This window comes from Silurus aristotelis (assembly GCF_946808225.1).
Source record: "Silurus aristotelis genome assembly, chromosome: 4".
In the NCBI taxonomy this organism is placed as follows: Eukaryota; Metazoa; Chordata; class Actinopteri; order Siluriformes; family Siluridae; genus Silurus; species Silurus aristotelis.
Genome location: NC_139577.1, coordinates 16573028 through 16599275, shown reverse-complemented (window position 1 = coordinate 16599275; position 26248 = coordinate 16573028). Strand labels below are relative to the sequence as shown.

At 38.7% G+C, this 26248-nt stretch overlaps 2 protein-coding genes across 8 annotated transcripts in view; one reads left to right on the top strand and one right to left on the bottom strand.

Moving 5' to 3' along the window:
- The window catches only part of gbf1 (golgi brefeldin A resistant guanine nucleotide exchange factor 1), a 55907-nt gene extending 35912 nt beyond the window's left edge, over positions 1 to 19995 (bottom strand). For 5 of the 6 annotated variants that reach the window (XM_083540594.1, XM_083540590.1, XM_083540593.1 and 2 more), the window contains exons 1-3: positions 19857 to 19994; positions 14900 to 15002; positions 14378 to 14444 (exon numbers count right to left, since the gene is read on the bottom strand). In XM_083540594.1, the coding sequence (XP_083396720.1) occupies positions 14378 to 14444; positions 14900 to 14995 (163 nt within the window). In that variant the 5' untranslated portion in view covers positions 14996 to 15002; positions 19857 to 19994. Of the gene's footprint in view, positions 1 to 14377; positions 14445 to 14899; positions 15003 to 19710; positions 19772 to 19856 lie in introns of all 6 variants that reach the window. The other variant, XM_083540591.1, reaches the window with a different exon arrangement.
- A 4779-nt stretch (positions 19996 to 24774) lies between these two features.
- pitx3 (paired-like homeodomain 3) overlaps positions 24775 to 26248 on the top strand; it is a 13082-nt gene continuing 11608 nt past the window's right edge. Inside the window, exon 1 of one of the 2 annotated variants that reach the window (XM_083540642.1) lies at positions 24775 to 25000. The gene's annotated coding sequence lies outside the window, so the exon portion shown is untranslated. Of the gene's footprint in view, positions 25010 to 26248 lie in introns of both variants that reach the window. The other variant, XM_083540641.1, reaches the window with a different exon arrangement.

Sequence of the window (26248 nt, the reverse complement as noted above, 5' to 3'; positions counted from 1 at the left end):
TCTCATAAAAGAGTCATCAAAATGACAGAGCAATAACAAAACCCAGCTAAGATCTTAAACAGGAAAGAATCACAACCCACTCGTTTTGACTGGCAGTAAATTACCCAGCGAGCATTGCACCACATGAAGTTAAAATAAAAAAAAAACTGTGAGCAGCCGCTGAGGGAAGGGGAGGGGGGGGGGGGGGCTGCCGTAACTGTATATCGGCAGGTCTATTTTGCTTTCAGAGCAGTCATCACCTCCTTGTTGTCCTAGGTTGTTAGCATGTCCCCTGGTCAGCTGTGGGGGCCTCCTCTCTGCCAGCCTGCCGTCTATGTCAGCATAGTGGCTTTTGTTAAAATATGTAATCGGCTGCGCTGATCCCATTCTATTTAAGAAGAACTCGTCAACAGGTTTAAAAGGCTGGCCACATGTGTCACCCTTCTCGCTTGCGTATTTATGTGTGTGCCCCTGAATGGCTGGCAGTTGTTTAATCATCTGAGAGCGCCTGTTCCTCTTCCACGCCCCTGACGCCAACAAGAACGTTTTGAACCATGTCACCTTTACAATGGAACTCTGCTTCAAAACCAGCTGCTGCCCAAAAATAGGAACAACTTTCCTTTTTTTAAGTTTATGCCAGGCCACCACTTGAATGCTGTTGCCTTTGCCAGAGGTCTGTTATTTGCCAACTGTAGGCAGGGAGGACTTCAAAGGCTTTCGGCTGTACAGGCTAATTTTGTCATAGGATTCACTGGAGAGTAACTGAAAGTGAGCTGGACATGTTCAATAAAGAAGGTGATGAGCACACAGACAACACCGCCTAAACACCTGAATCACTAGTGAATATTCTCATACACAGGTGGCCGATTACCACTTCACTGGCAGTCAAGAGATAAACTACCTTAATAACGTTACAGGGACATCTAATGTTACACAGGATGGGACTGAGGGTGATGATTTGTCCTGACTAGAAGGACAACCGCTAATGAAAAAGCCGGAGAGATGTTCGGCACCGAGGCACGACCATGCATACTACACTTCATCATGTACAACTCGTGCTTGCAGGAAGAAAATCCAGATAGAAAACGCACTCAACTATTGTTTAACTTGTTACATGACAAAACCATTTGATTATTGTTATAGCACAGGTATTAATGCTTATCTAAAAACCTTTAATGACCATAATTATATAGATATTAATAGTTAGATGTCTCAACCTTCCAAAGACAATCAGTTCTGATCTTAAATTTAAATTTTCTCCAGTAATTATTCCCTAAGGTGAAGAAAAAAATTGTACGTGTTTGTTTTGAAGGGATTTACTTTAAAGTAAATACATTTGTTGAATTTATTGTTTACTATAATAAATAAAAAAATCTGGTCGACACTATTCTGTGTTTTGTGCATCTGTGATAGTGTCTTGTTTTATCTGCACTGTCTTTTGTCTGCACTGTTTGCACTCCACTTTCTTTAGTCCTCAGCTTTGTGTTCTGTATGCAGCTCTATGTCGTGTGATGTGGCTCTGTGTTGTTTTATGTGTATGCAGCTCTATGTCGTGTGATGTGGCTCTGTGTTGTTTTATGTGTATGCAGCTCTATGTCGTGTGATGTGGCTCTGTGTTGTTTTATGTGTATGCAGCTCTATGTCGTGTGATGTGGCTCTGTGTTGTTTTATGTGTATGCAGCTCTATGTCGTGTGATGTGGCGCTGTGTTGTTTTATGTGTATGCAGCTCTATGTCGTGTGATGTGGCGCTGTGTTGTTTTATGTGTATGCAGCTCTATGTCGTGTGATGTGGCGCTGTGTTGTTTTATGTGTATGCAGCTCTATGTCGTGTGATGTGGCGCTGTGTTGTTTTATGTGTATGCAGCTCTATGTCGTGTGATGTGGCGCTGTGTTGTTTTATGTGTATGCAGCTCTATGTCGTGTGATGTGGCGCTGTGTTGTTTTATGTGTATGCAGCTCTATGTCGTGTGATGTGGCTCTGTGTTGTTTTATGTGTATGCAGCTCTATGTCGTGTGATGTGGCTCTGTGTTGTTTTATGTGTATGCAGCTCTATGTCGTGTGATGTGGCTCTGTGTTGTTTTATGTGTATGCAGCTCTATGTCGTGTGATGTGGCTCTGTGTTGTTTTATGTGTATGCAGCTCTATGTCGTGTGATGTGGCTCTGTGTTGTTTTATGTGTATGCAGCTCTATGTCGTGTGCTGTAGCTCTGTGTTGTTTTATGTGTATGCAGCTCTATGTCGTGTGATGTAGCTCTGTGTTGTTTTATGTGTATGCAGCTCTATGTCGTGTGATGTAGCTCTGTGTTGTTTTATGTGTATGCAGCTCTATGTTGTGTGATGTAGCTCTGTGTTGTTTTATGTGGCACCAGGGTTCTGGAGAAACATTTCAGGGTGTTCGGCGTCAGCTATATATGATGACAATAAAAGCTTCTTGACTTGAATTGACTGATGTTTTTTAAAGCTAATTTTCTTACTTGACAATTGCTACCTTACTAACTAAGGATACGTTATGTTTTTAAGCAATGTTTATAGTAGATGGAGTCCAGTCAAGTTTACAAATACATTTTCTGAATAATTTGAAGCGTATAGGAGCATGTTCTCGATGTGGTTATCGTGCAAAAGCTTGCATTAAATGGTAGTTTTTATTAGTGATGTTGGCTTATTGATTCTTCTTGGTCAGAAGAGATTAAGTTGATTTGAAGCAATGTTCTGAAATGAACCCTTTAGTTAACAGTTATGGCAGGAGGCTTTAATTGTATTGAACAGTCAAAAGTAAAGCCAACCCTTTAAGTTCTACTCTAAAGGAAAGTCGTCAGGGATGAGGACTGGGCACTTTGTCGACATCAATAATTATAAAATAAAATAAAAATGTGTATACATAAACAACGTTGGAAACCTCGTAGCGCACTAACAATTACAGCATTGTTTAAACGGTTTACGCCAATACTGCTGCCAGGCTTTTTATGACAATGTTTGTTTGTGCATGCGGAAAAAAAAAATGTGAGAGTGGCAAACCCAGACTAACAATCTAATGCACATTAGATATGTGTATTAGAATGTTCATGGTCACAAGGTCCTTATGGGGCATGAAATAACAAGCAGCTGTGTGCACTGTGTGTGCAGAGTGAGGTTTATTAGCCCTATCTATAAAGGCAGCCTGGGATTCACACTAGGACGCCCTAGGCTTAAGATCTCAACGTCGCACAAGGCACTGCCTCTGCAATACTAATATTAGCCCTTATTTCTGCAAACCCCGACTCCTCTCCATTCCCCATCTGTTCAGGATTAGCCTGCTATTGAGCCCAGATTCACATCACAACCTCTGCACCTCACAGCTTCTAACAGTCAGCACAAAGGCATTGGAAGCTCTAATGCAACAGTGCATTAACGATTCGGGCACAGAGGTACACCCTCTGTTTGCAATATCTCTGATCTTTCATTGTGTTTTCCCCCTTAAATGCAAGAATATGTTATAAACCTCTTGAAATGGTTTAGAAAGTCTAGGTGACCCTTGATGCGTGGACATGCAGTATTTGGCTGGGGAAAAGCCAGAACTGCCGGGTCAGCACGTTGTGTTACCAACAACGCGGAGTTCAGACAATCCTAACGAGAACTAAACTTGATTTTAGATTTTTGCATACAATTTGACTAATCCCTCCCACTCCAAAAATGTATTTTTAATAAACATATTTTTAGTTGCATCTATTTCAGCAAAATATACAGAAAGTCAGGATTTAAACCACAACAAAGCAGATTCTGAAGTTAAACCTCTGGATCTAGTAAACACATTGAGACATGCAGCATACGTCATTAAATGTGACCTTTTCATAAACCTTTATATCTGACCACCCATTCCCACCTGATATATAAACCTCTGGCTGCTGCAGCTTTTTGTAGGCTCCCACGGGACCCCGGTCCTCATGGCTAAACTAGCAGTAACAAAGATCCAGGCAGACTTGTTTATCAGTAGGCTTTCAGGATTCCTACTACTTATACTGCTTTGTAAAAAAAGATACTACAGTCCTTTACTCACTGCTGCACCTTTGATTGAACTTCAAGAGCAGATTTGATATTGACATTAGTGTAATATTAATTCAGAAAGCAATTAAGCAGCTCTGTTTGCTCAAAATCATTTGGTGTGTTGATGAGGGATTAGATGCGCCCTCACAACAAAAGCTGAGTGTAACTTGAGGAAATTTGCATACATCTTATATGCTCTCTACATAAGCAGCTCAACTATTTTGAGAGCATGTAAACCCGAGAGATACAAATATATTTTTCCCCCTCCTCAATGCAACGCGTTCAAATAGCGAGGAGTATATTAATACCGCGAGAATACAGAGTTTCTATCTGTTCATCTGTAAAACAAATACAGTGGAACCCGGTTATCTCAACCTCGGTTACCTCGACAACCCTATTAAGTCGACGTTTTGGAAGTGGAACCGCCAAATTCTCGCTTTTTCTAAGCATTTTTTTTATCGGTTATGTCGCCGAACCCTGATATCTCGAGCGCAAGGGGGGAAAATTTTGCCATTTAACGACGGTTATCTCGGTGCAGCCGCAGAAGAACTCGCGGAAGTGGCGGAAAAATCAAACCTTACAGATGCTACAGGTGTTGTATTGTATACTGGTGAATCTCTGCTGTTAGTTACTGCTAGTGTTCGTAGTGTTAGTAGGGGCGCGGGGCGGCTTTGGGAAGAAAAGAGCAGCCGGTGAGAGAGTGCCGGTGGGAAGACACGTACCGGGATACGCATAGGCGATAACAACGACCGCCGTGAACCAACAAATACCAACAATAACGGACAGTGAGAGTGTGGAAGTGTAAATAGGAGCTGGTGATGATGCTAAACGAGCACCATATGTGCGCGATTAAAGCCGGGAGCTTCAGAGAAAGCGGCCGAGAAAACACCTGACACGCTGAAGGGGGCGTGGCAGGGGGATTCCTGACAGATAAACATGTACTGTATGTATTTTTATAGCATGACTTCATCAAACAAATCGCGGCAACGCTGTTGTGTAAAAAAAAAAAACCTTCAAAAACACGCATGCACATTCTCATTTATTAACGCACATCATGTACATGAAGCACGCGCTCTCACCGCTGCGACCCGGGTTCGATTCCCGGTCAGGGAACCATCCCCAGCCACTCTTAGTGCCGGTCCCAAGCCCGGATAAATTGGGGAGGGTTGCGTTAGGAAGGGCATCCAGCGTAAAACATGTGCCAAATCAAACGTGCGGAGGTTCCGCTGTGGCGACCCCTAACGGGAGAAGCCAAAAGAAAGTTTTTTATGTACATGAAGCACGTTAATATATTGCCGCCATTTTGATTTTCGTTTATCTCGATGCTTTTTGGCGACCCCCTATGACGTCGACATAACCGGGTTCCACTGTAAATAAATAAACCAGCGCTTCAAATCAGAACAGTGAAAATCCCAAGTGACAAGCAACACTCTGGAAAGTCACAATTTCACATTGTTATATACTTAATTCTTTTTCAATTCTTGTTTAATTCCACAATAATCTTGAACACATTCATATTTTGTCTCTAACGATTCCTAATGTTCAATAGAGTCTGTAAAGTTTTCCCCGCCCCCTAAAAAAAAAACCTAAAACAAACAAGGCATTACTGCTGAAATACTGCAGGCTGCAGTGTTTTAATGTAATTTGCCGAGCATGTGTTCTGGGACTTTTTAGGAACTCTAAGAATGAGAAGTGCTTTGGACTTAACCTTGCAGCAGGCACACGTCTCTTTACCTTCTCATCGGCGCATCCGGACCTCCCACTATCCTATAAAACTCCCACCTCTCGCTCACACTCTTTTCGCCTGCTACACTGGCAGACCGAGTATGTGATTAATGGTTGTGCCCGGCCTCTCCATGCACTCAGCACATTGTTGAGAGGCTCTGAAACAGAACAACAGTTGCATCCCATCCTCACACCAAACCTAAGTCCCGCCTGTCAGTCGCCGGTTAGTGGACTGTTAACTGGCCAGATTTACAGCTACTAACTAGTGCTGGGTGGCTGCCTGGCAGACAGGGGGACAAGCATTCATCATTACTGATGGTGTTTCACTGTTGCGGTGGGCTCAAATCAGTGAAAACCCTACCTTACAAACTGAGGGGTCAAAATTGTAAATTAACAGCGTAAATAAACAATTAAAGGCTAGTCTATGGCAGAAAAGAGAATAATAAAATGTTTCAATACAACATCTACCATATATATATATATGCTATATATATATATATATATAGCATTTTTTTTCCATAGTCCATGATTAAATTACATTAAAGTTTAGAAAATTAAACATTTCCACTGGAATCAAACTTGTCCTGAGTACATTTGCTGTCCTGCTCGTTCACATGCAGCGCCTGAGAAGTGTATTTTAACAGAAACCCTGGACTTGAGTTTTGGCCCATTGGATATAAAACCTCCTTCCTTAGGGGAGCGTTGTAAATTCCTAGTTCTAAACTCTCGCGATTGAACAGGTCAAGACCAGAATCTGGTCCATTAATGCATTAACAATGTATATATTAAAAAAAAACATATATGCATGCACGTCTGTACACGGAACTACCTTGATTGCGTTGAATCGATTTACGATTTATAAATGCTGTCAGGTTACACATTTTAACGACCTCTTCAAAAGCTTCACACAAGAGCGTTTTATACAAGCATATGCCACCATGAGAAAACATATTTGCATATGTGGTTGCCTGATTTGAGTTATGGGTCATCTTCTTACACCGTGTCTGCCAAATTGCATTCTTGCTGTTCATTTGGGAAAGATATATGTGCAGATATCAAATGGCAAATGAACAGCATGAGGCCTCCAGAGTGTAGGATATACCCACATACTGAGTGAAGGCCACACTGGGACACAGGCACAGCTGTAAGTCTAAGACGGTTTGCACTTGACCTTGGGCTTCATTGCAGAAAGTGAGACATAGGCACTGGCCAAAAAAGAGTGTGAGAGCTTAGATCACTGCCTATACCACTATAAGACAGTGGACAGTCCTGTTTTTTGTTTATTTGCCATCGTAACAAAACATGGGACTGCAATCGCGTTTAAAACAAATGAACTCCTACGTAAACTTAACTTTCCTGCATGGGAGCGACAGACACACACTAAGGCTTGCAGTCAGCTGTTCACTTGCGTCAGAGGGCATGCACAGTGCTCTGAACAAGAAAAGCACAGATAAAGGGTGAGCTGACTAATTTGATCAAGATGAGGTCCTAGCTAAGCGATCTTTGCTCTGTCCTTTGTTCAAAGGACTGGAGTTAATTTGAAATAAAGGTCAGTGATAAAGGAATCACCACGAGGCACGCCGTACGTTCAATTACATTCTAATCAGCCATACAGTCCAAGTGTTTCTAGTCAATTGGGGTGGCGTGTACATTTTCCCAATGTTATTAATGAACAAGAGAATAAAGGTGTGGGGGGAGGAAGAGAAGCTGTCAATCAGATGAAACCTGTGTTTGTATGAATAAAAATAAGGGGATTTAGCCCTTCACTTTCCTCAACAGATTTTTGAGTAGAAAAAGAAAAAAAAAACTGACGCTCAGTGTATCAGACAGGGAGGAGGAGATGGCAGAAAGATTTAAAAGATTTAGCGGGCTAAGGCTGAGGCTGGCTGCTGCATAAAAAGCAGAGAGAAATCGTGTGAGCATCAGAAGAAGAAACCTACATTTTTCTGTCAATCAATACACCACTTTCAACCCCCCCCAATCCTCTTCACCGTTATACTGCTCCACTGCAAAAGTGGTTCACGGAAATTATTCAACTTGACACCGAATCCGATTTCACAGTTTATCCATCCCTCAAATCCAGAACGTTTCACAACAAATTCTAGAGATCCACTGAGCAGTCGGACTTTGACCTGAACACTAGACAAGGTGCCAAAGTCTGTGCCTGTGCTTTACAGATTATAAGAACTGCTTCCTGAAAAATAACACCCCATCTTCCAACATCCCATATGTCACCTTAACACACTTGTTTGTGCTTCCAGAGAGGCTCTGGATTAGCAAATGCATGTCTGAGTGGCTAACCCTGTCGACAGTGAAAAATAATATGTGCTACAGAATCTGAATGATGAAAACATATAAGAACTTTACACTAAGCTTTTACTTATTAGATCCTAATCAGTGTGTTTATACTACACAAGTGTAATGCAGGCCAAAACTCTATACACAGAACTATAACTGACATAATTAATATAATGCCTTTGCTGTGCAACAAGAGAACAACGATCATGCATGCAATTACTTAAATCTTAAAAAAGAAATAGCTAAAATATAAAATGTCATCAGAACAATAGTGTAAATATATATTATATATTAAATGAACTATATACTGTAACTAAACTAGGCATTTTAGCAGCATCCTGTTTCAGTAACAATAGAAAACGGGGTATTTCTCAACATCTCACTGATGAAAAAAGACCAAGAGTAGCTTGTTTATTGTTCTTTTAAATGCCATGCCAGCTTCAGTGGCAGGATCAAGATTGGTTAAATGGAACACTACATCACCAGATGTATACAAAAGTTCGACTGTAGCAAAATACAGCGGTTATACGGAGTCTTTCGCTAGAGAGTAGAGCAGGTATTGGGATGTAAAAAGAAAAACAAAAAAACACACAATTATGCTCAACATCCACAACTGTACAGGCTGCTCTTTGTTTCAGAAACACACACACAAAAAATTTCCTGTTCCACAAGTGGAAGAAGAGACAACACTTCCTTTCCCAGAACAATCCATCTCCCAGTCTGACAAGTCCCTCTGCTATATTTACCCAACCAAAGCTGCAGATGATATACTTACAGCTGCACGCTGCCGCCGTATGGCACATGCTCCTGCCAATCACACGGCTGGTAGAGGGGAACGAGAACAGGACCTGTATCAAGCTAGGAAAACGACTGAAACCTTTGAGATGAGAGAATATACACAGCAAGTAGAGATTTAAGGTGGCTTTGTTTAGCAGATGACTATAGTCCATGCAACACAATTCATCACAGATGCACTACCATAAACATTAACACTACACTAAAGAAAAGTACTAATAAGATGAGATTAAAGCTGTATCAATTGTTCTTTTAAGAAACTGCATCACCACACTGTGCTATAACAATGCCTGGGTTGAATTTAAATGGGTTCTACCTCAAGCCCCAACCCAGGTTTCTGTGAATACAGTTAGTTTAAAACCTTTGCAAACAAAATCACTCATTTGAAGTTCACAAGAAAGTATGTTTTCAGCCCTTAAATCACAAAGAAATTAAGACTAACTGATACCAAGGTCTTGAAGTATTCTCAACTTGACAGCATCTTACTATGCATTGTAGGTCATTGTGTAATATTGGTTGTATAATACCTACTACCTTTAATGTATATGGATAAGCAATGATTTATAGACCATCAGACAGTTACTTTTCCAGAAACCCCAATTACTGATGACTTTCATACCACAAACTCTAAAGCAGCTTGTGAGCCTGGGGTTTAAGCGCCAACTTGGCGGAGAAAGAGGGTTGTGGTGGGGTTCAGGGTGAAAAAGCATGGTGGATTCCTCTCAGGCCCCAGACGCAGGCGCTCCTGTCCATCTACCAGAACTCCCGAGAGATGACAGAAAGTGAGGGGGAGTGGGGGGTGAGGGAGGGAGACTGAGAGAACTTCCCATGCACACTCTTCACATCCCACAGATCTACCCCCCCGACAGATTCCATTCCCTTAACTCTGTCATTCTTTCTCTCTCACTAAAGCTCGGAGACGAGGCTGGCCACTGGGCTATCGAGGTTAAGAGGACACATTAATCATGAGCCATCAGTAAAATAATATTTGTACAATAGAATTCAACACAGTGGACCAGACATGCATGATGACAATTTGGTCTGATTTGAAACCCTAGATCGAAAACGCATTCACAATAGGAAGGCCTTATTATAAAAGTAGACGTTACCATCAAATTATTATTCCAGATCATGTAATTAATGCTGGGAGTTTGTGTAAAAATAAGACATTTATATACAGGGAGCACAATGCAGCCAAGTTCAAAAACTGATTAATTTGCACGGTACATTTTTTGCGCCCCCAATTTAATTTAGCGAACATTTAAATTCAGCCCAGTTATGACCCAGAAAACTTAACTTAAGGTCTGGAACTCGCTGAAAGCATGAAACGTGCAAAATTATCAAAGCGTAATATAATAGATTTGATACGTCAATTGTATAAAAAGGGGGGAGGGGCGTGTACAAAGGGTTCTGTGAGATTTCTATATATCTTCATTAGCAAAGGCAAGCGTTGGGAAGCAGAGTACAACAGTGATAAATAAAGAATAGCTTTAGATACAAAGTAATGTATTGGAAATTGAAAAATCATAGCAGTTTAATAAGCTGCCAAATTTATGACCTTGTGCCATACTGGGTGGTCGAATAATATTATGTTAGCAAAATAGTTGAAAAGCTATTCTAGATGCTCCTGGAAAATGAATCCGGCGATGGCAACACCTCAGACTTGCAGTGCCATGTAAAATTGAACCACCTTAAAATTGCTTCACGGGTGAACCTGACATCGACCTTAGAGAACCCCTCGGTTGCTACTAAACAATCCACAACACGGTCATCACAAAACCATGTCCTCAAAATACACAAGGGACAGTGTGCAATGGAAGATGCGGACACTAGCAGCATATCTAGCCAAAGAAATAGTATTCCACTTAGCGGACAAAATTATCTTTCGAAAAATATGATCTGCTTGATCCTCAGTACTCGCTGGCTTGAAGCAATTCATTCGAACAGCTTGTATGATTAATCAGATAACACTGATAATTGTAGCCATATTACTAGGTTTGAAACGGACACAGACTGACTGACAAAAGATGGAGCTGCACTCGATCACTGTGGCACTGGAACTAATGCATTAGGGCATTTGCTAACATTTCACATCTCTAGTTTCTTTATACACCCCATACCTTAGCAGTGCAGTAAAGACAAACTGTCTGAGAAAACAGCCTTTGATCAGGTCTATTAAGGTCCAAAGGCACAAAGGACCAGTTGTGACCAAGCAGGACAAAATTGAATGAAGAAGTGCTGGTACTTGCATCTGTTTTCAGTACTACTGAATATACAACTCTTACATTTTCTCTGACAGTAATAAAGGTTTCATTAAGAAATAAGATGACAGTTGTTTGGAAACTAGCAGCAGATGCAGTGAGAATGAGTGGAAAGAAAAGTGCAGGGAAAAAAGCTCAGAGTCTCTGCCTACAATGGCATTTGAGAAAGCGGCAGTAATGACTGCTCTTTATATAAACCCAGGTTTGCAATCAGAACACATGTTCAGCAAAATGTTTTTTGTTTTGTTCTTTCCCCCTAAAACTTGCTCAAGGCAGAGAAAGTACGACGTTTAGCGCTTGAATGACTGAGTCGGTATCGGCGAGGAGGTGAGTGCAATATATGCTTCACAGAATTGAAAACTAGAGTTGAAATAGGTTGTAAAACAGATTTCTTCTACATATGGTATCCTCGTGTTAACTTGAATCCTTCCGCTTGCCACTGTTTTCAGGTATAGCAGAGACCGGATGCTTGGACTGCACTCAGGCTCAATAACAGCTTTCACACTTGGTCAAATAGACCACGCATACAACAGGGCAAGTCTGAAGACCACATTCATTACAAGCTTTATCACATAAAATTTGCCAGAAAACAGTGACCTATATACATCTTTAATGTGGATGCCCACCAGAATGCCCCACATCAATTTTGCATGATTCACATGCACGACAAACAAAAATTATTTTTATTTGCAAACATAATCAGCTATCGTAGAAGCAACAAATTAACGTGCTAGTAGCCCGAGCCGGCATTATAATTTGTTCTGGAGGTCAGAAAACAGCTTGTCAGCTGTACATGATTAGATCATGAAGGAAATAAAAAGCCAGATGGCTACCTTTAGCAGCTATTGCTGGCACTGGGTGATGTGTGAGTAAGGGAGAAGAGCCAGTAGAGGTTGTGGTATGGAGGGATTCACAAATCATTTATATGGGAGAATATTACATTCATTTCTGGCTGCCTTTTGCCATGTGTTGGGTTTTACACACTACTCAGCTTCAGCAGCAATCAATTTATTTCATTAAATATCAAGTAAATCACTGATTTCGTCGATTTCGTCTTCTGCTGTTGATTGCTACTGTTGCTTTGGCACACTGCTGACACTGGATGATGAAGACAACAGTGACAGGCACACTGGTAAAAAAGCCACAAAAATCCCCTTTCTGCTCCTATTCATGCTGATTGGCACAAATAAATGTATCTAAGGTTTCTGCAGGTTTCACCAAATCAGATTTATGACTGTTTAAGACCTTTTAAAGACCATTAAGAATGAAATTTAAGACATACAGTATATCACAACATCAAAAACACACACATAACTAGCAAGTGGCCTTAACCACGCACTTAATTAACTTTTTGTCAAGCCATAGACGAAAAAAAAAATAATCAGTTTTATGTCTGTAGTACAAACCAGGAGAAATTCACACAAATAACTGAAAGCTGATTGGCTGTTGCATGTTGGTAGTTGTTAGGAAGGGAATTATGTTCGGACTAGCGAAAGAAGGAACACCACCACCACCACCACGGAAACAAACAGACAAAAACATTCTAAAGTGCTAAAGGAAACATTTCAATGACCCTGATATATGATCTAGTACCAAATACAAAAGCAGATTGTGCCTAATTTGAAAAAAATTCTACTGTTTCTGTCCACACAGTCCTGAAAAAAATCTGATCTGTCAAATTATGATAAAAATTGGATTTGTCTCACTACAACCTTGTAAAGTGAATCCATTGTTAGTTTTTTTTTTCCTACATGACACCTTGAGGCTTAAGATCTTGTTTGAATATAAAGCAGCTCAATTTGGTTGCAGACATATTTTTCCCCAAATGCACAGACAGGCTCTTTCTATTTATCTCTTCACAGATATTCATCTCATTTCAATTTCATTCGCTTTTATTACTATATATATTTATATATATTTTTTTTTTATAAAGAACATTATCCCAAAGCAGCTTTACAGAAATAAATAGATTACAAATATCGATTTAAAATTAGTCCAAATTTATCCCTAAATTTATCCCTAAAGAGTGATGACAGTGTCAAGGAGAAAAAAAACTCCCTGAGATGTTATGCGTTAGAAACCTTGAGAAAATCCAGACTAAAAAGGGAACATTTCCTCTTCTGAGTGAAAACTTATGTCCATTCATTATAGTTCCATCACTGTTGAGCTTATCAACTGTTCACTGATGGAGACTCGAGTGTTCATGGTGATTGTGGCCCTAAGTGAATGTAGCAAACTTTAATAAATACAGTACAAATCCATCTTAATGGTTTTTGAGTTTAAAATTGTATTAATGTTTATCAATAGCAGGCCTACAGAAAATGCAGACTAAGCATTCTTATATTATATTGGCATTTAAATCGCATAGGTTTTTTTTTTTTTTTTTTTTATCTAATAACGTAAAGCCAGATTTGCTTCTGGATCTTGAAATAAAAAATCGAAATAATTAAGTTTCATATAAATTAGTGGACGAAAAAGAAAAAAATAAAGAAAAAGCAAATTGTTTGACAGTTTGGGTGTGTGGTGGATACTAGCTGACAATATATTTGTACAAATTTTCCATGAATTGTGTGAAAAAGATTAAAACTCTGGATACAGAAATTTGATCTCTATTGGAGAGGGATTATGTTGCCCCTGTAATACTATGGGGCAATATTTGAGGATTGTTTGATGGCTTGAAAAATGTGAATAACGCTTCAACCTAGTGCAGCTTCTCCTCTGCAATGAATTTAGGCGATCCCTTTGACTATATTAAATAGAGGAACACTTGCACAAGACTGCATAACATTTACTTTGGCAGTCAGGTTCATTATGAATCATTTAGATAACTAAATGAACAAACACCGACATAGTTTCCGTGGGACACCCGAAAATCATGAGGTGAAATAAAAATCCAACAATAAGACAATGAGAAGATAATATTGGCTAACTTGAAAATGCCATCCGTTCTCTCGGTGGACATCTTGCGCACCTGATTAAATATGCCTGTAGCAGGGCGTACTTTTGTGAATGCTAAATAGGCAGACATACACTTATTGCCGTGCTAGCAGACAAGTGGCTCTGAGATCTGTAGAAGGCTGTTCTACACACAACCAAATTGTTTAGACACTGAGACACTATTGTCCTTGTGTGATGAATGGATTATGAGCTCTCTAATTGTATAGCCAGGAAACGAAAAAAAACTTTCGTGGGGGGGGGGGATTTATATTTTGTATCCATTACAATACAAAACAACTCAAAATAAGTACAAATCAAGCTTAACTAAGAAAAGAAATCAGGTGTGTGATTATGTATTACCTTTAACAATGTTCAGCGTCTCCTTAAGGTGACTGAAACTGCTGAGGAGGGGATCCTGCTCTTCGTCCTGTAAGAAGGTAAAGAAAAGATGGTCATCTTTAAGTCAAACAATAAAGAACTTTAACACGTGGTAGCACTAAAAGCAGGCAATTCCATTAAGCAATAATAGAAACTGCACACGTCTCGATGACTGACTTTGTTTACTCGGGTTTAAAAACATTTGATTGTAAAGAATTTAAATCAGAACTATTATCAACAAAGGGAGTAGTGATAATAAAGATCAGGGATGTATATAGGGCTGCTTATAATCTCTGCTAAGGTGCATTATAAATGCTACTCTGTGCTGTTATGGTTCCCTCATTAATGCATACATTCTGAAAAACCCAATCAGAAGCAGTACAAATGCTTCACTAAGTTCATTCTTTTATTTTGAAAGAAACATCACTTTTTCAAACTGTCACTTATGAAACTAAAATCAAGTTACTGCATAAAAGGGTTTCGCATATAAATGAATCACTTTACCAGTGGTGTATGTGTACTCCATCTGGAGTTTCTCTTGATGGCACCAACCACTGTTGCAATCTCCCCCTGGATGATGTATATATTCTTGTCCACCATCGCGAATCTGAAGATAAAAACAGGAAAACAGAGTTCGGCAATGTGCTGATGATTTAACAACGGAAAGGTGCGTGTTTAATCAAGATTTTGGTCATTTTCAAAAACTGACTAAACCTCAACATCCAAAATGGTTCTCATATTTCAGAAAGGGTTATTTTTCTTATAACTAAAGATGTATGATGCTGCACTGAGGCAGAAAATGACTAAAGATGCATAAAAGACTACAGATGCATAAAAGAGGCATCCTGGGATCATAATCATCATAATTAAGTCATGGGTTTCTGAGCCACTGAACAACCCTGTAATAGTAACGATTCAACTAAAACAGCGCTGTCCAATCAAATCCAGAACATGCCGATGTGGGTGCAATTCCAACCAAGAAGCAGCTACATCTGATTCCACCTGATTAATTACTTGATCTTGGCTTTCAGTAAATTTTTAATTTACTGTTTGGTTGAAATAAACTCAGAACTTTAACCCTTTCAACTCAGAACTTCTATTCTTCAACTCAGGATGGTTTTCTGAATTTGGACTTGCTTTAACATCAGACAGTGACGTCAAATTAACATGGTCATACTTTGTGGAGTTGTGAAGGGTTCTATATTGGTTGTATTCACAAGTATTTGCAGCTTTTGCTCAAATAAGAGAGACAGTCACTAATGAAATCTACAACACTGATCAGATATTAGACCTTATTTAAATTCTCATAAATATCTATTTTAAACTGATATAACTGAAAATAAAACACAGCGTCACTGATTTCATTGTAAACTCTTATCGACATTCGGTGTAAAGCTGTAACAAGCGTGTTTGGCTGAAATATTTACGGGATCTCGCATCTTGGCTGTAGAGTTTGAATCAACTTTCTGAAACCTTCTTTTTCCACCGTTTAAATGGGTACGATGTCCGTCGCCATGTGGTGTAATTGAGCTTGCAATCTCGTTCCTTTTTTATTTTTTGCTCGTCTTGTCATAAAAAGTACCAGAGGTTGAATGAAGATTTGACTGACTGCTAAGTGGGAGCTGCGCTCGCCTTCGGAAATTATTCCTCTCTTGGAATATCTGTTGCACACATTTGGGTGCATTCCTTATATTTGTAGCCTGCATGGGTTTCAAGTGGTTAAAAAGGTTGCTGTTGTTTCCAGCTGGTGGTCTACACCACCACGGTGACACAAATTGCACAGTATTGTTTGCTGGTCGATGTCAGAGATTTTTAACCCAAACCAGTATTGTTTCACATACAGTATTGTGAAAAAGTGTTTGCCCCCTTCCTGATTTCTTATTTCTTTGCATGTTTGTCACACTTTAATGCATCAGATTTTCAACCTAATTTAAATATTAGTAAAAGTGAACACAACATGCAGTTTTTAAATGAAGGTTTTTATTATTAAGGGAAAACACAATTTAAAACTACATGGCCCTGTGTGAAAAAGTGTTACACAAAATTACCCCAAGAGCACAGCGACGCCTCGTCCAAGAGGTCACAAAAGACCCCACAACAACATTCAAAGAACTGCAGGCCTCACTTAAGGTCAGTGTTCATGACTCCACCATAAGACAGAGACGAGGCAAAAATGGTCTGCATGGCGGAGTTCCAAGACGAAAACCGCTGCTGAGCAAAAAGAACATAAAGGCTCGTCTCAGTTTGGCCAGAATACTCTGTGTACTGACAAGACAAAAGTTGAACTTAGTGGAAGGTGTGTGTCCCATTACGTCAGGCGTAAAAGTAACACCTCATTTCAGAAAAAGAAGATCATACCAGCAGTAAAATATGGTGGTGGTCGTGTGATGGTCTGGGGCTGTTTTGCTGCTTCAGGGCCTCAAAGACTTGCTGGGATAAAAGGAACCATAAATTTAGCTGTTTACCAAAAAATCCTGAAGGACAATGTCCTGACATCTGTTTGTGACCTCAAGTTGAAGTGAACTTGGGTTTTGCAGCAGGACAATGATCCAAAACACACCAGCAAGTCCACTTCTGAATGGCTGAAGAAAAACAAAATTAAGCCTTGGGAGTGGCCTAGTCAAAGTCCTGACCTGAATCCTATTGAGATGCTGTGGCATGACTTTAACAAGTCGGTTTGTGCTCGAAAACCCTCCAATGTGGCTGATTTACAACAATTCTGCATAGATTAGTGAACCAAAATTCCTTCACAGCGCTGTAACAGACTCACTGCAAGTTATCACAAACGCTTAATTGCAGTTGTTGCTGCTAAGGGCAGCCCAACCAGTTATTAGGTTTAGGGGGCAAACACTTTTTTACACAGGGCCATGTAGTTTTGCATTTTGTTTTCCCTCAATAATAAAAGCCTTCATTTCTACTAATATTTAAATTCGTTTGATGATCTGAAACATTAAAATGTGACAAACATGCAAAAAAATAAGAAATCAGGAAGGGGGCAAACACTTTTCCACACCACTGTAGCACACATCAGATCCATTCAAACTGTGGAGAAAGGAGGTTTCAGAAAGCTGATTCAAACTCCGCATCCAGGATACGAGATCCGCAGCCATAAAGATTTTAGCCAGCGTTTAATTAGACGGTTTGTGCTCTATTTATTTAGACTGTTATGATGCTCTCTGTGTTTGATTACTAATGCCTGCATAGTAAGGCATTGGACACAGTAGAAAACAGAAGGTTCAGCCTCCACTCTATCGACATTAGTAGTGTTAAAAGTTGTAAAGAGTAACAAATTGAACAAAACAATAAAAATGCAGATTTAGAATTCATGAATATGGAACGGTATCCACGGCAGAGCAAAATCCATATCGTGGCACAACATAATACATGTAGTCATGCTCATACCGATATCGCGCCCACCCCTACGATAGAAAACTAGTGACTAAGACACAAACACACTAGCGATGTCATTACTGTATACATGTCCCATTTAGTGTGTATAGGGTTTTGGGTTTAATGGTTGGCACTTTTAAATTAGTTTAGATCAGATTAGATACTGATGACATTTAGTGCTTTTTACAGTTCTATTTCTATAATATTAATATTAATGTTAAGGAAGGGCACAGCACAACAGATGTTATGCACATTACCATTTAAACCAATAGAACAAGTTCCCGATGAACAAAATAACAGGACCAAATAGATGATTATTGGATCCAATTCCATCATACTGTTCGTTTTTCCATTACCAAGTAAGCCATACTTTACTCAAGTAGCTGTGCTGTGAGGTTAACATCTGTCAGCATCTGGCACCGTTTAACATAAAAAATTTAAAAAAAATCCTTTTGGGGCAAACTATCAATTTGAAACATTAAAAGTAGAGACTTATTCATTGGGAAGGTTGCAGGTTCCTATTCGTTGTCCTGAAGAACCTTCTGTTCTGCACATTTCAGTGTAATTCGTGCATAACACACCCACATCAACTCAAAAATGGCTCCTAATTAGCCGATTATGCATGTCGGGGTAAAACCCTGAAACGTGAAGGACAGTTAACTCCAGGACGAGGGTTAAACGTGTATATTCGGCAATATGCGGCAATGCTGATCACACGCAAAGACACGCGGTAGGGTACAATGCGAAATAAATGCACGTAAACTGACACGAGAGTGAGGTAAATAAATGACAGGTGAGACCATGTGAAGCATGCATATTATCCACACTAGCAAGTCAAAATAAAAAACTTGAAATAAAACATCAATGATGATGGAAAAGGAAAAAAAAAGGTAGTTACACTGCAAAACTGGCCAAACTTTCTTATTAAAAAGATCAAACATGATTGAGGGAAACTGAACACTAAAACAAAATAGTGCTGCATTACACCAAACATTAGAGTCAAATTCCAGTTTCATTTACAAAGCTACAGACGCATATTAAAGGTACAAAATCATATAACCATGTATAGTGACTGGAGGAATAATCATTTGGTGCTGTGGTGGAGAATGTAAGATGTGAAACAGACTAGCAAATTAAAATAAAACTGTATAAATGTAACATTAACAGTGAAATAAAGGTATTTGAACTTTACATTGTGTTGGCACCTGTAATGTGCAAGTTAAAGCATGAAGAAGCAATAAAACAATCTCGATTGATGGTCATGGGGCAAAAATAAATGTTGCATTATACCAAAACATACTAAAGTTTAATTTCCATTGTTTCTTTCTTTTCACATTACCTGTAGCTTCTCCAGGACAAAAAGATGTACCCTTGACAGTAATCAGTGACTGGGGGTATAATTTCGAACCTGGTAAGAATGTAAGGAAAGGACTTTTATTTCAAAACTTCTGTGCAGCATTTAGTCAGCAGGTTTACACAGGTTTGATTGGGGTAAACAAACAAAATAAACAGCTATATTAACTAGTGATTAATCTGTGAGAAAATCCTTCAATGCTAACAGAAAGTTCCTTCGGCTAGCTGCAGCTCAGTTGGCCTATCCTGACAGCTGGCTCAAACTGCTGTCTTTATAAAATGATAACATTATTCTGTCCTTTAACAATAAGACATGCTGACAATTCCTCGCGGTTGTCTGTGAATCCGATAGGAACCGTTTAGCTTGAGAGAGAAAGAGAAAGAGAGCTGCTAATCAGAAAGCTAGTTAGCATGCTAGATGTTTAGCTGCGCTACCAATTTAATTAAAGAGTCGTTAAACAATGTCAGCACAAAACAGCATATCTATTTTACGTAAGACACTTTTAGGAGACACTTTGTGTCCGTTAATTATGTGCCTTTCTAAGTGTCAAACTGGCCCCAAAACCCATTACCTGTACAGATGCGAATCCAAAATGGCGTTCAGTGGCTAGCAAGCGAGGAAGAGCTAAGAGCCTGGTGAATGGAAATGTAAACGTGTGAACCCCAGATACACATGAAATGAATGACACTGCGCAAACTGACTGAGATACAGTCTTACGTTGAAGCAGTTTCACGACATGCCCAGGTTATTCCGCTGGATCTGAAGCTGTCACGGTCTCTTATGTCGCTATGGTTAGCAAGCCGGTAGTGCAAGTGAACTTACTGACGTGGAAAAGCGTGAAGTGCAACCTAGCTTGATGTTTTCATTTTGACATGATCCTGTTTTCAGCCAATCGCATGCGCCGGTGCGTCCTCGTCCTGTATTTACAACAGAGCGTTTAAAGACGTATCTTTTTGTAAATAGTGTATATGAAAGACTCAAACCCTTAAGATTAGTAATGTTCCCTGCATATATATGAATCGATAATGGTGAATTATTTTATTTGACTAACTCAAGACGGGGAACACTGACATACCAAGGAACCATAAAGTTAGGTTGATCGCTATTGATGAAGTGCACCCAAGCCGGGACTCACTCTGACGTCACTCTGTGGTTTATATCAGGGGGCGGTGATAACATGTAAGATGAGTGTACTGTTCTTCTAGTCTCTAGTCTCTCAGCTTATGCTGAAAATTTTATACTAAAATTGTATTTTTAATGAACAAAAAAGTCGGACAAATGGCTACTAGGAGAACATCTATGTGTACATGAGAGAAGGAGAAAAGACATGGCATGCAGGATTCACTACTCTGTGACAGATGTGAAGCCATGCTATTTACTAATCATTGAAAGATGTGACTTAATGAAAAGGGTTTGGTTTTTATTTCATTTATTTCCAATAGCTGCTATATCTTAAAGGAGGATTAGGTGGGCCTAAAACACTGGAATGAGACTGGAATGCAACCTGGTTGTCGTGCAAGTACATACAGGGCATCGTGCACACTGAAGCATTCGAACATTCAAATGTATGAATAATCCAACATCCATTCCTACTTTAGACGCAATTCAGGGAAGTAAATCTACCTGCTGGCATGTTTCTGGCATGGTTCAATAAGGAGAATCTGCAGAGGAAAAAACTTGTGAGGGCACCTGATCAACACCCATATAGTCAAGAACCATTGTCATTAACATGGAGTTGGAACCCCATTGCTGTTATTGCAGCTTCTGCTTTACTTAAAAGGCTTTCCACTAACTATTGGAAGATAGCTGTAAGGTTTTACACTCCTTTAACCAGTATTAGTATTAGATATTTTTATTGAGGTATTGGTGTAAAGTGAGAAGGCCTGGTAAGCGGTGCAATTCTTCCTAATTGTGCTCTGTGGTTAAGGTAAAGGCTTGGGTGACCTGAGTTCTAGCACATCAACTTTTACAAACCATGTCTTTATAAACCTTCCGTTGTGTACAAGGGCATTGTCATAATGAAACATAATTAGTTCCATTAGTTCCAGTAAAGGTGAAAGTTAATGCTACAGCATACAAAGACACACTAAACAAGTGTATCAGTTTGAGGTAGGCCAACATATGTGTGTGATGGTTTGGTGTCCATATAGTGTGTATTCTTAGATTTGCGCATGTAGTCTGCACACTTAAATTCAACCCACATGACACTGATTTTTGAAACAATTACATTTTTTCAAACAGTTTCATGTAGAAATGGTTGTGGGGGAAAAAAAAATTAATTTTCGTGTCTATGGTTTACAGCTGATGGCCATTTGTGAATAAAATAGTATTTTAGTAGTGAGTAGAAGATGCATAGCACAAGACACACACACACACACACACACACACACACTCAGAATACAGGCTGATTTTCTCTGTGCCCACTGAGGATGTGTTAATAATTGTCAACCACACCAACAAAGCTTCATAAATGTTATTGGTTACAGAAAGCTGAAAATGACCACTCTATTATATTGTACCGTCTCGTATTGTCTGTATTGTCTTGTATAGTCTGTTTTGCCTGTATTGTCATGTATTGTGTGTTTTGTCTTGTATAGTCCAAGCTTAATGTGTAGTGTTATTTATGTCTGTACTTTTGAGAGTCACCAACAGCTGGAACCAAATTCCTTGTGTGTTTCAACACACTTGGCCAATAGACATGATTCTGATTCTGATTCTCAACAGTGAAAGTGACATCATTAGTGAACAGCTCAGCCTTTGCAGTGCATCTATGGATGCACCCTAACTTTTCCTTTCCTTCTTTTATTGGGTTCTTTTGCCATAATTCAATGTCTAGTCTTATTTGTGTAATTATTTTGCTGTAATTTAGATAAAGATTAATTTCAAATTACATTAAACTCATGAAATATGTGTAAATTAGATAACCTATTAAATATGACAACACAATCTGTATATGTATGCAGTATATACAATAAAAAAAAAAAATTATTTGGAAGATTTGTATACCTGGATATTAATGCAATTATCCAATCACTCGTGCAACAACAGACACAAGACAAGAGCTTCAGTTAATGTTCATATTAAGCATCAGAATGGGGAATGATGATATCTCAGTGACCCAGAGCATGGCATGTTTGGTGTTGCCAACATGCCAGTTTTAGAACTGAATAAACTGCAAGTGCGATAAAATGATTAATTTTACACAATATTGTAAAAAATAATAATAATAATAATTATTATTATTATTATTCTATGGGTGGAAATACTTTGTTTATAAAAGAAGCCTGAACAGAATAGTCAGAATGATTTGAACTGATAAGAAGGCTATAGCATGCATCTTAGATAAACCAAAACCTTAAATTCTGTGGCACATGGGCTACAACAGCAGGAAACCGCACCAGGTTCTACTTCTGTCAGCCAGCAAGAGAAACTCAGCTGGTGGGCATAGATGCAATAAAACTGGACAGATTAAGAAACTGGAGAGTGAGTGTATACACCTGCAGTAACCATACCCAGCTATATAATTTAAAGCTTATCAATCAAGGTGAGATTTACACGCTCAGAAACGTTCAGAGAATACTTTTTTAGCTGCAAAATTTACAGACTTGTTAGATATTTAAAAACACCACATTACTTTTGTAAATGCTGGTGTATTCAGGCTAGGTCTTATCCAAATCTAAGATGTGCTGACCTAAAGCAATATATTTAAAAAAATGTTAAGGCACAATACATTTTGGAAAAGTCTTTTTTTTATTCATTACAGAATAAAAAGCCTATAGTTTCATTAGATTCCCATTTAATGCAAGGAATTGTTTGCTTAGGAACTGAAGACATTAGCCCAAAAAAATATATAAAAAATATATATAAGGCTTCTTACCAATTGCCATTACTGAGATTGTCATGTACTGTTTGGAAAAAAAAAGTCAAATTCTTAAAAATCTTCAATTGATATGCAAATGAGACTTTTCGAGGAATCAGGGCATAAAGTCTATGCCCTTAATAATCACAGAGATAATTACTCAGAACTATTCACTTCACTATTCACTGTGCAAACTGTCTTTCATAGCATAAGCACATTTAAGACATAAATGTCAGAGTCCTGGAGGCTTTTCTAGTTCTGCCAGTAGTCTGAACATTCCTGTGTTCCTACATGATCAGACCGCACACATTTTAGTCTTACATTTTACATTAACAATCTTTACAAATGTTGTTTTCTTTAAGTCATATTATTTAGTAGCGTTATTCAATAGATTATACAGCATGGCACAAAGGCCTGTTCCATTGGCTACTTAAGAGTTCTGGTTAAAAACTTTTTTAAGAACCTGATTTCCTAAATGATGGTTGAATGTGTGGAATGGGCATGTTTTTGTTTCTTAATATGAATCAAATATATCCATAATGATTGAAATGAGATAAAAATGTGAGACTGTTTTTACCTTTTAGGAATTTGGCTGGGGGAAAAAAAATGGAAGGAACTTGGTACCTCAGTGGGAGCTCAGAAGATAATATGTTGGACTTTTGATCAGAAGGTCGATTTTACAGTTTTTCTCAGCTGCTTTGGAGCATTTCTCGAATCATCCTTAATATATAATAAGTGCATTCTCAAAACAATTTGTACAAACAGCACAAAACATTGGGTTTCTTGCAAAAGCCTATACTTTTCTCAAAATCCTTAGTTCATCTCTCAAAAGTCAGAATGGAAGACAGAAAAGTTGTTTACAAACAAGATAATCAAAATGTTTAGTCTCATTGTCAGAATGATGGGGCACAGTTTCAGGATTTTCCTTCCTTCTGTTTGGTATCTATGAATTTCAGCAGCAGAAATCAATTTATTTAATTGCATATTTGATTTATATTGATTACAAGAGACCAGACAGGATTCACACTTTTACTGTTCGTTCATTTCTTGGTTGTTCATCAATTTTCGGAATTTATAATTCTTTGTTTCGCTCTGTCTGTTTGTTTGTTTGTTTGTTTGTTTTTTCATCATCATGACATAAACAACTAATAATATAGGAAACAGCAGACAATTGTACACAATCGATTCAATAAATGTACAAAAGCATTCACAGTTTGATCAAAGCAACAAGAAAGGTTCTTATGATGAGCACAAATGACTAAATGATGATGGAGGTTGAACAAGCAGTTTGGAGAAATTCATTTCTGATCTGACAAATGCTCCAAAGCCACTAAAAAAACCCTGAAAATCCCAGCACCATCAAGCTACCAGTGCTGGGCCCTTGACCAATGCCCCTTAACCCTCAACTGCTCAGATGCAAAATGCCATTAATGTAGAAGTAGAATGTAAATGTTAAAAACTTCCTTTTTCTCTTTTGTGACAAACAATGGAGGTTTTTTGAAAGATGTCTTTTATGTTACCAAAATTAGGTTTCAGGATAGGAATAAACATATAGAATACATTTAGCTACTGTAACACACAGGCGAGTGGAAACACCCCACAAAGAAATCACAAACGTGTGTGTGTGTGTGTGTGTGTGTGTGTGTGTGAGAGAGAGAGAGAGAGAGAGAGAGAGAGAGAGAGAGAGAGAGAGAGAGAGAGAGCGATAGAGAGAGAGAGAGAGAGAGAGAGAGAGAGAGAGAGGTGGGCAGTCCTATCTCCCGCGGACCTGTCGCCCAAGGTTTAGCATAAAGTCAGTCCCTCTCTGCGTGTGGGGATCGAGCCTTCACTTTTTCCAGCACCTTTCATGACAGACAAATGTCATCCAAGGAAACGTGAGCTTTCTCATCTTCCTTTGCAGTCCAGGAAACTTTCTACATGCCGGTTGATCGGCGCATCCTTTCAGGACATCAGCTCAGCCACAGCAAACTTGCGTTTCTCGGGGATTACTTCATCCAAATAGGTATTTAACGTAAGTCGAAACTATATTCTCTATAAAAGTGCGTGATCATCATCAGCGTCGTTCTGTTTCTTACGTATACAACGTTCTAAAAGTTCCGCGCTGTAAACACCCGAAGGATGTGGAGCTCTGCTTTCGAGCGAGGGGGATAAAACAGCATGCCTTCATCATCCCCCTGTAGCAGGCAGGATGATCTAGAGCTTGATGAAATGCGCAGATTCTGGAGTGACACGATATACATGCTCACTACTCTGAAGATCTCGCTCAGTCTAAATGCTTCATCTCGTTCACTCATTTCAATGAAAACAAAAGAGCTTTAATCACGAACGCCTGTTAAGTTGATCGTGTACGGATATTGCTCTCGTTTATAATCTAATAAAAGTTCATGAATGCAATTTTGTTCTAAAATATTAATACAGAGTGATCATATTTTAGAATATCAGTCCGGATGGCTTTACATTTAAATAACCATGTTTTGAAATCTCATAAATATTTTTTTATATAGACCACATTGAATCATGCGTGTCATCTTTTGAATATGTATCCTGGGATTTTCCCGGATATTATAGTTATAGACCAAATCAAGACCACACGGGTGGTGGGCTGTTGTCGGCCCTGTTTTACACTTTCATCTCGCTTGGCATGTATGATCACTGCATCCGGATCTGACTGGCAGATTACAGCCTTAACACGTCTTTAAGAAACTGTGTCCAAGGCATGATACGACCCAGAGATAAAATGCCACACATCATTGGGGAGGGTGGATTTGGATCATATTTGGCTCGAGCTGAAATAACATTAAATTGTGGATAATACAGATGGCTCATTTTGACCAAAATTACACTGATAATATTCATGATTCGACCATATATGCTTAAATGAATCCATGTTGCTTGTTTGGGAAATTGTAAATTACTAGTCGATTCATGCTGTATTCTATCTTTTTTTTTTAAATGCATACATATATATATATATATATATATATATATATATATATATATATATATATATATATATATATATATATATATATATATATATATATATATATATATATATGTGTGTGTGTGTGTGTGTGTGTTTGTGTGTGTGTGTGTGTGTGTGTGTGTGTGTGTGTGTGTGTGTGTGTGTGTGTGTGTGTAATGTTTTACTCTTAATGAAATTTTTTTATTTATAGGTAACAATAATTAAAAATTCATATGATGCTTTATTTCTCGCTCTCGAGTAGACTACTTACAAAATAAAATAAAA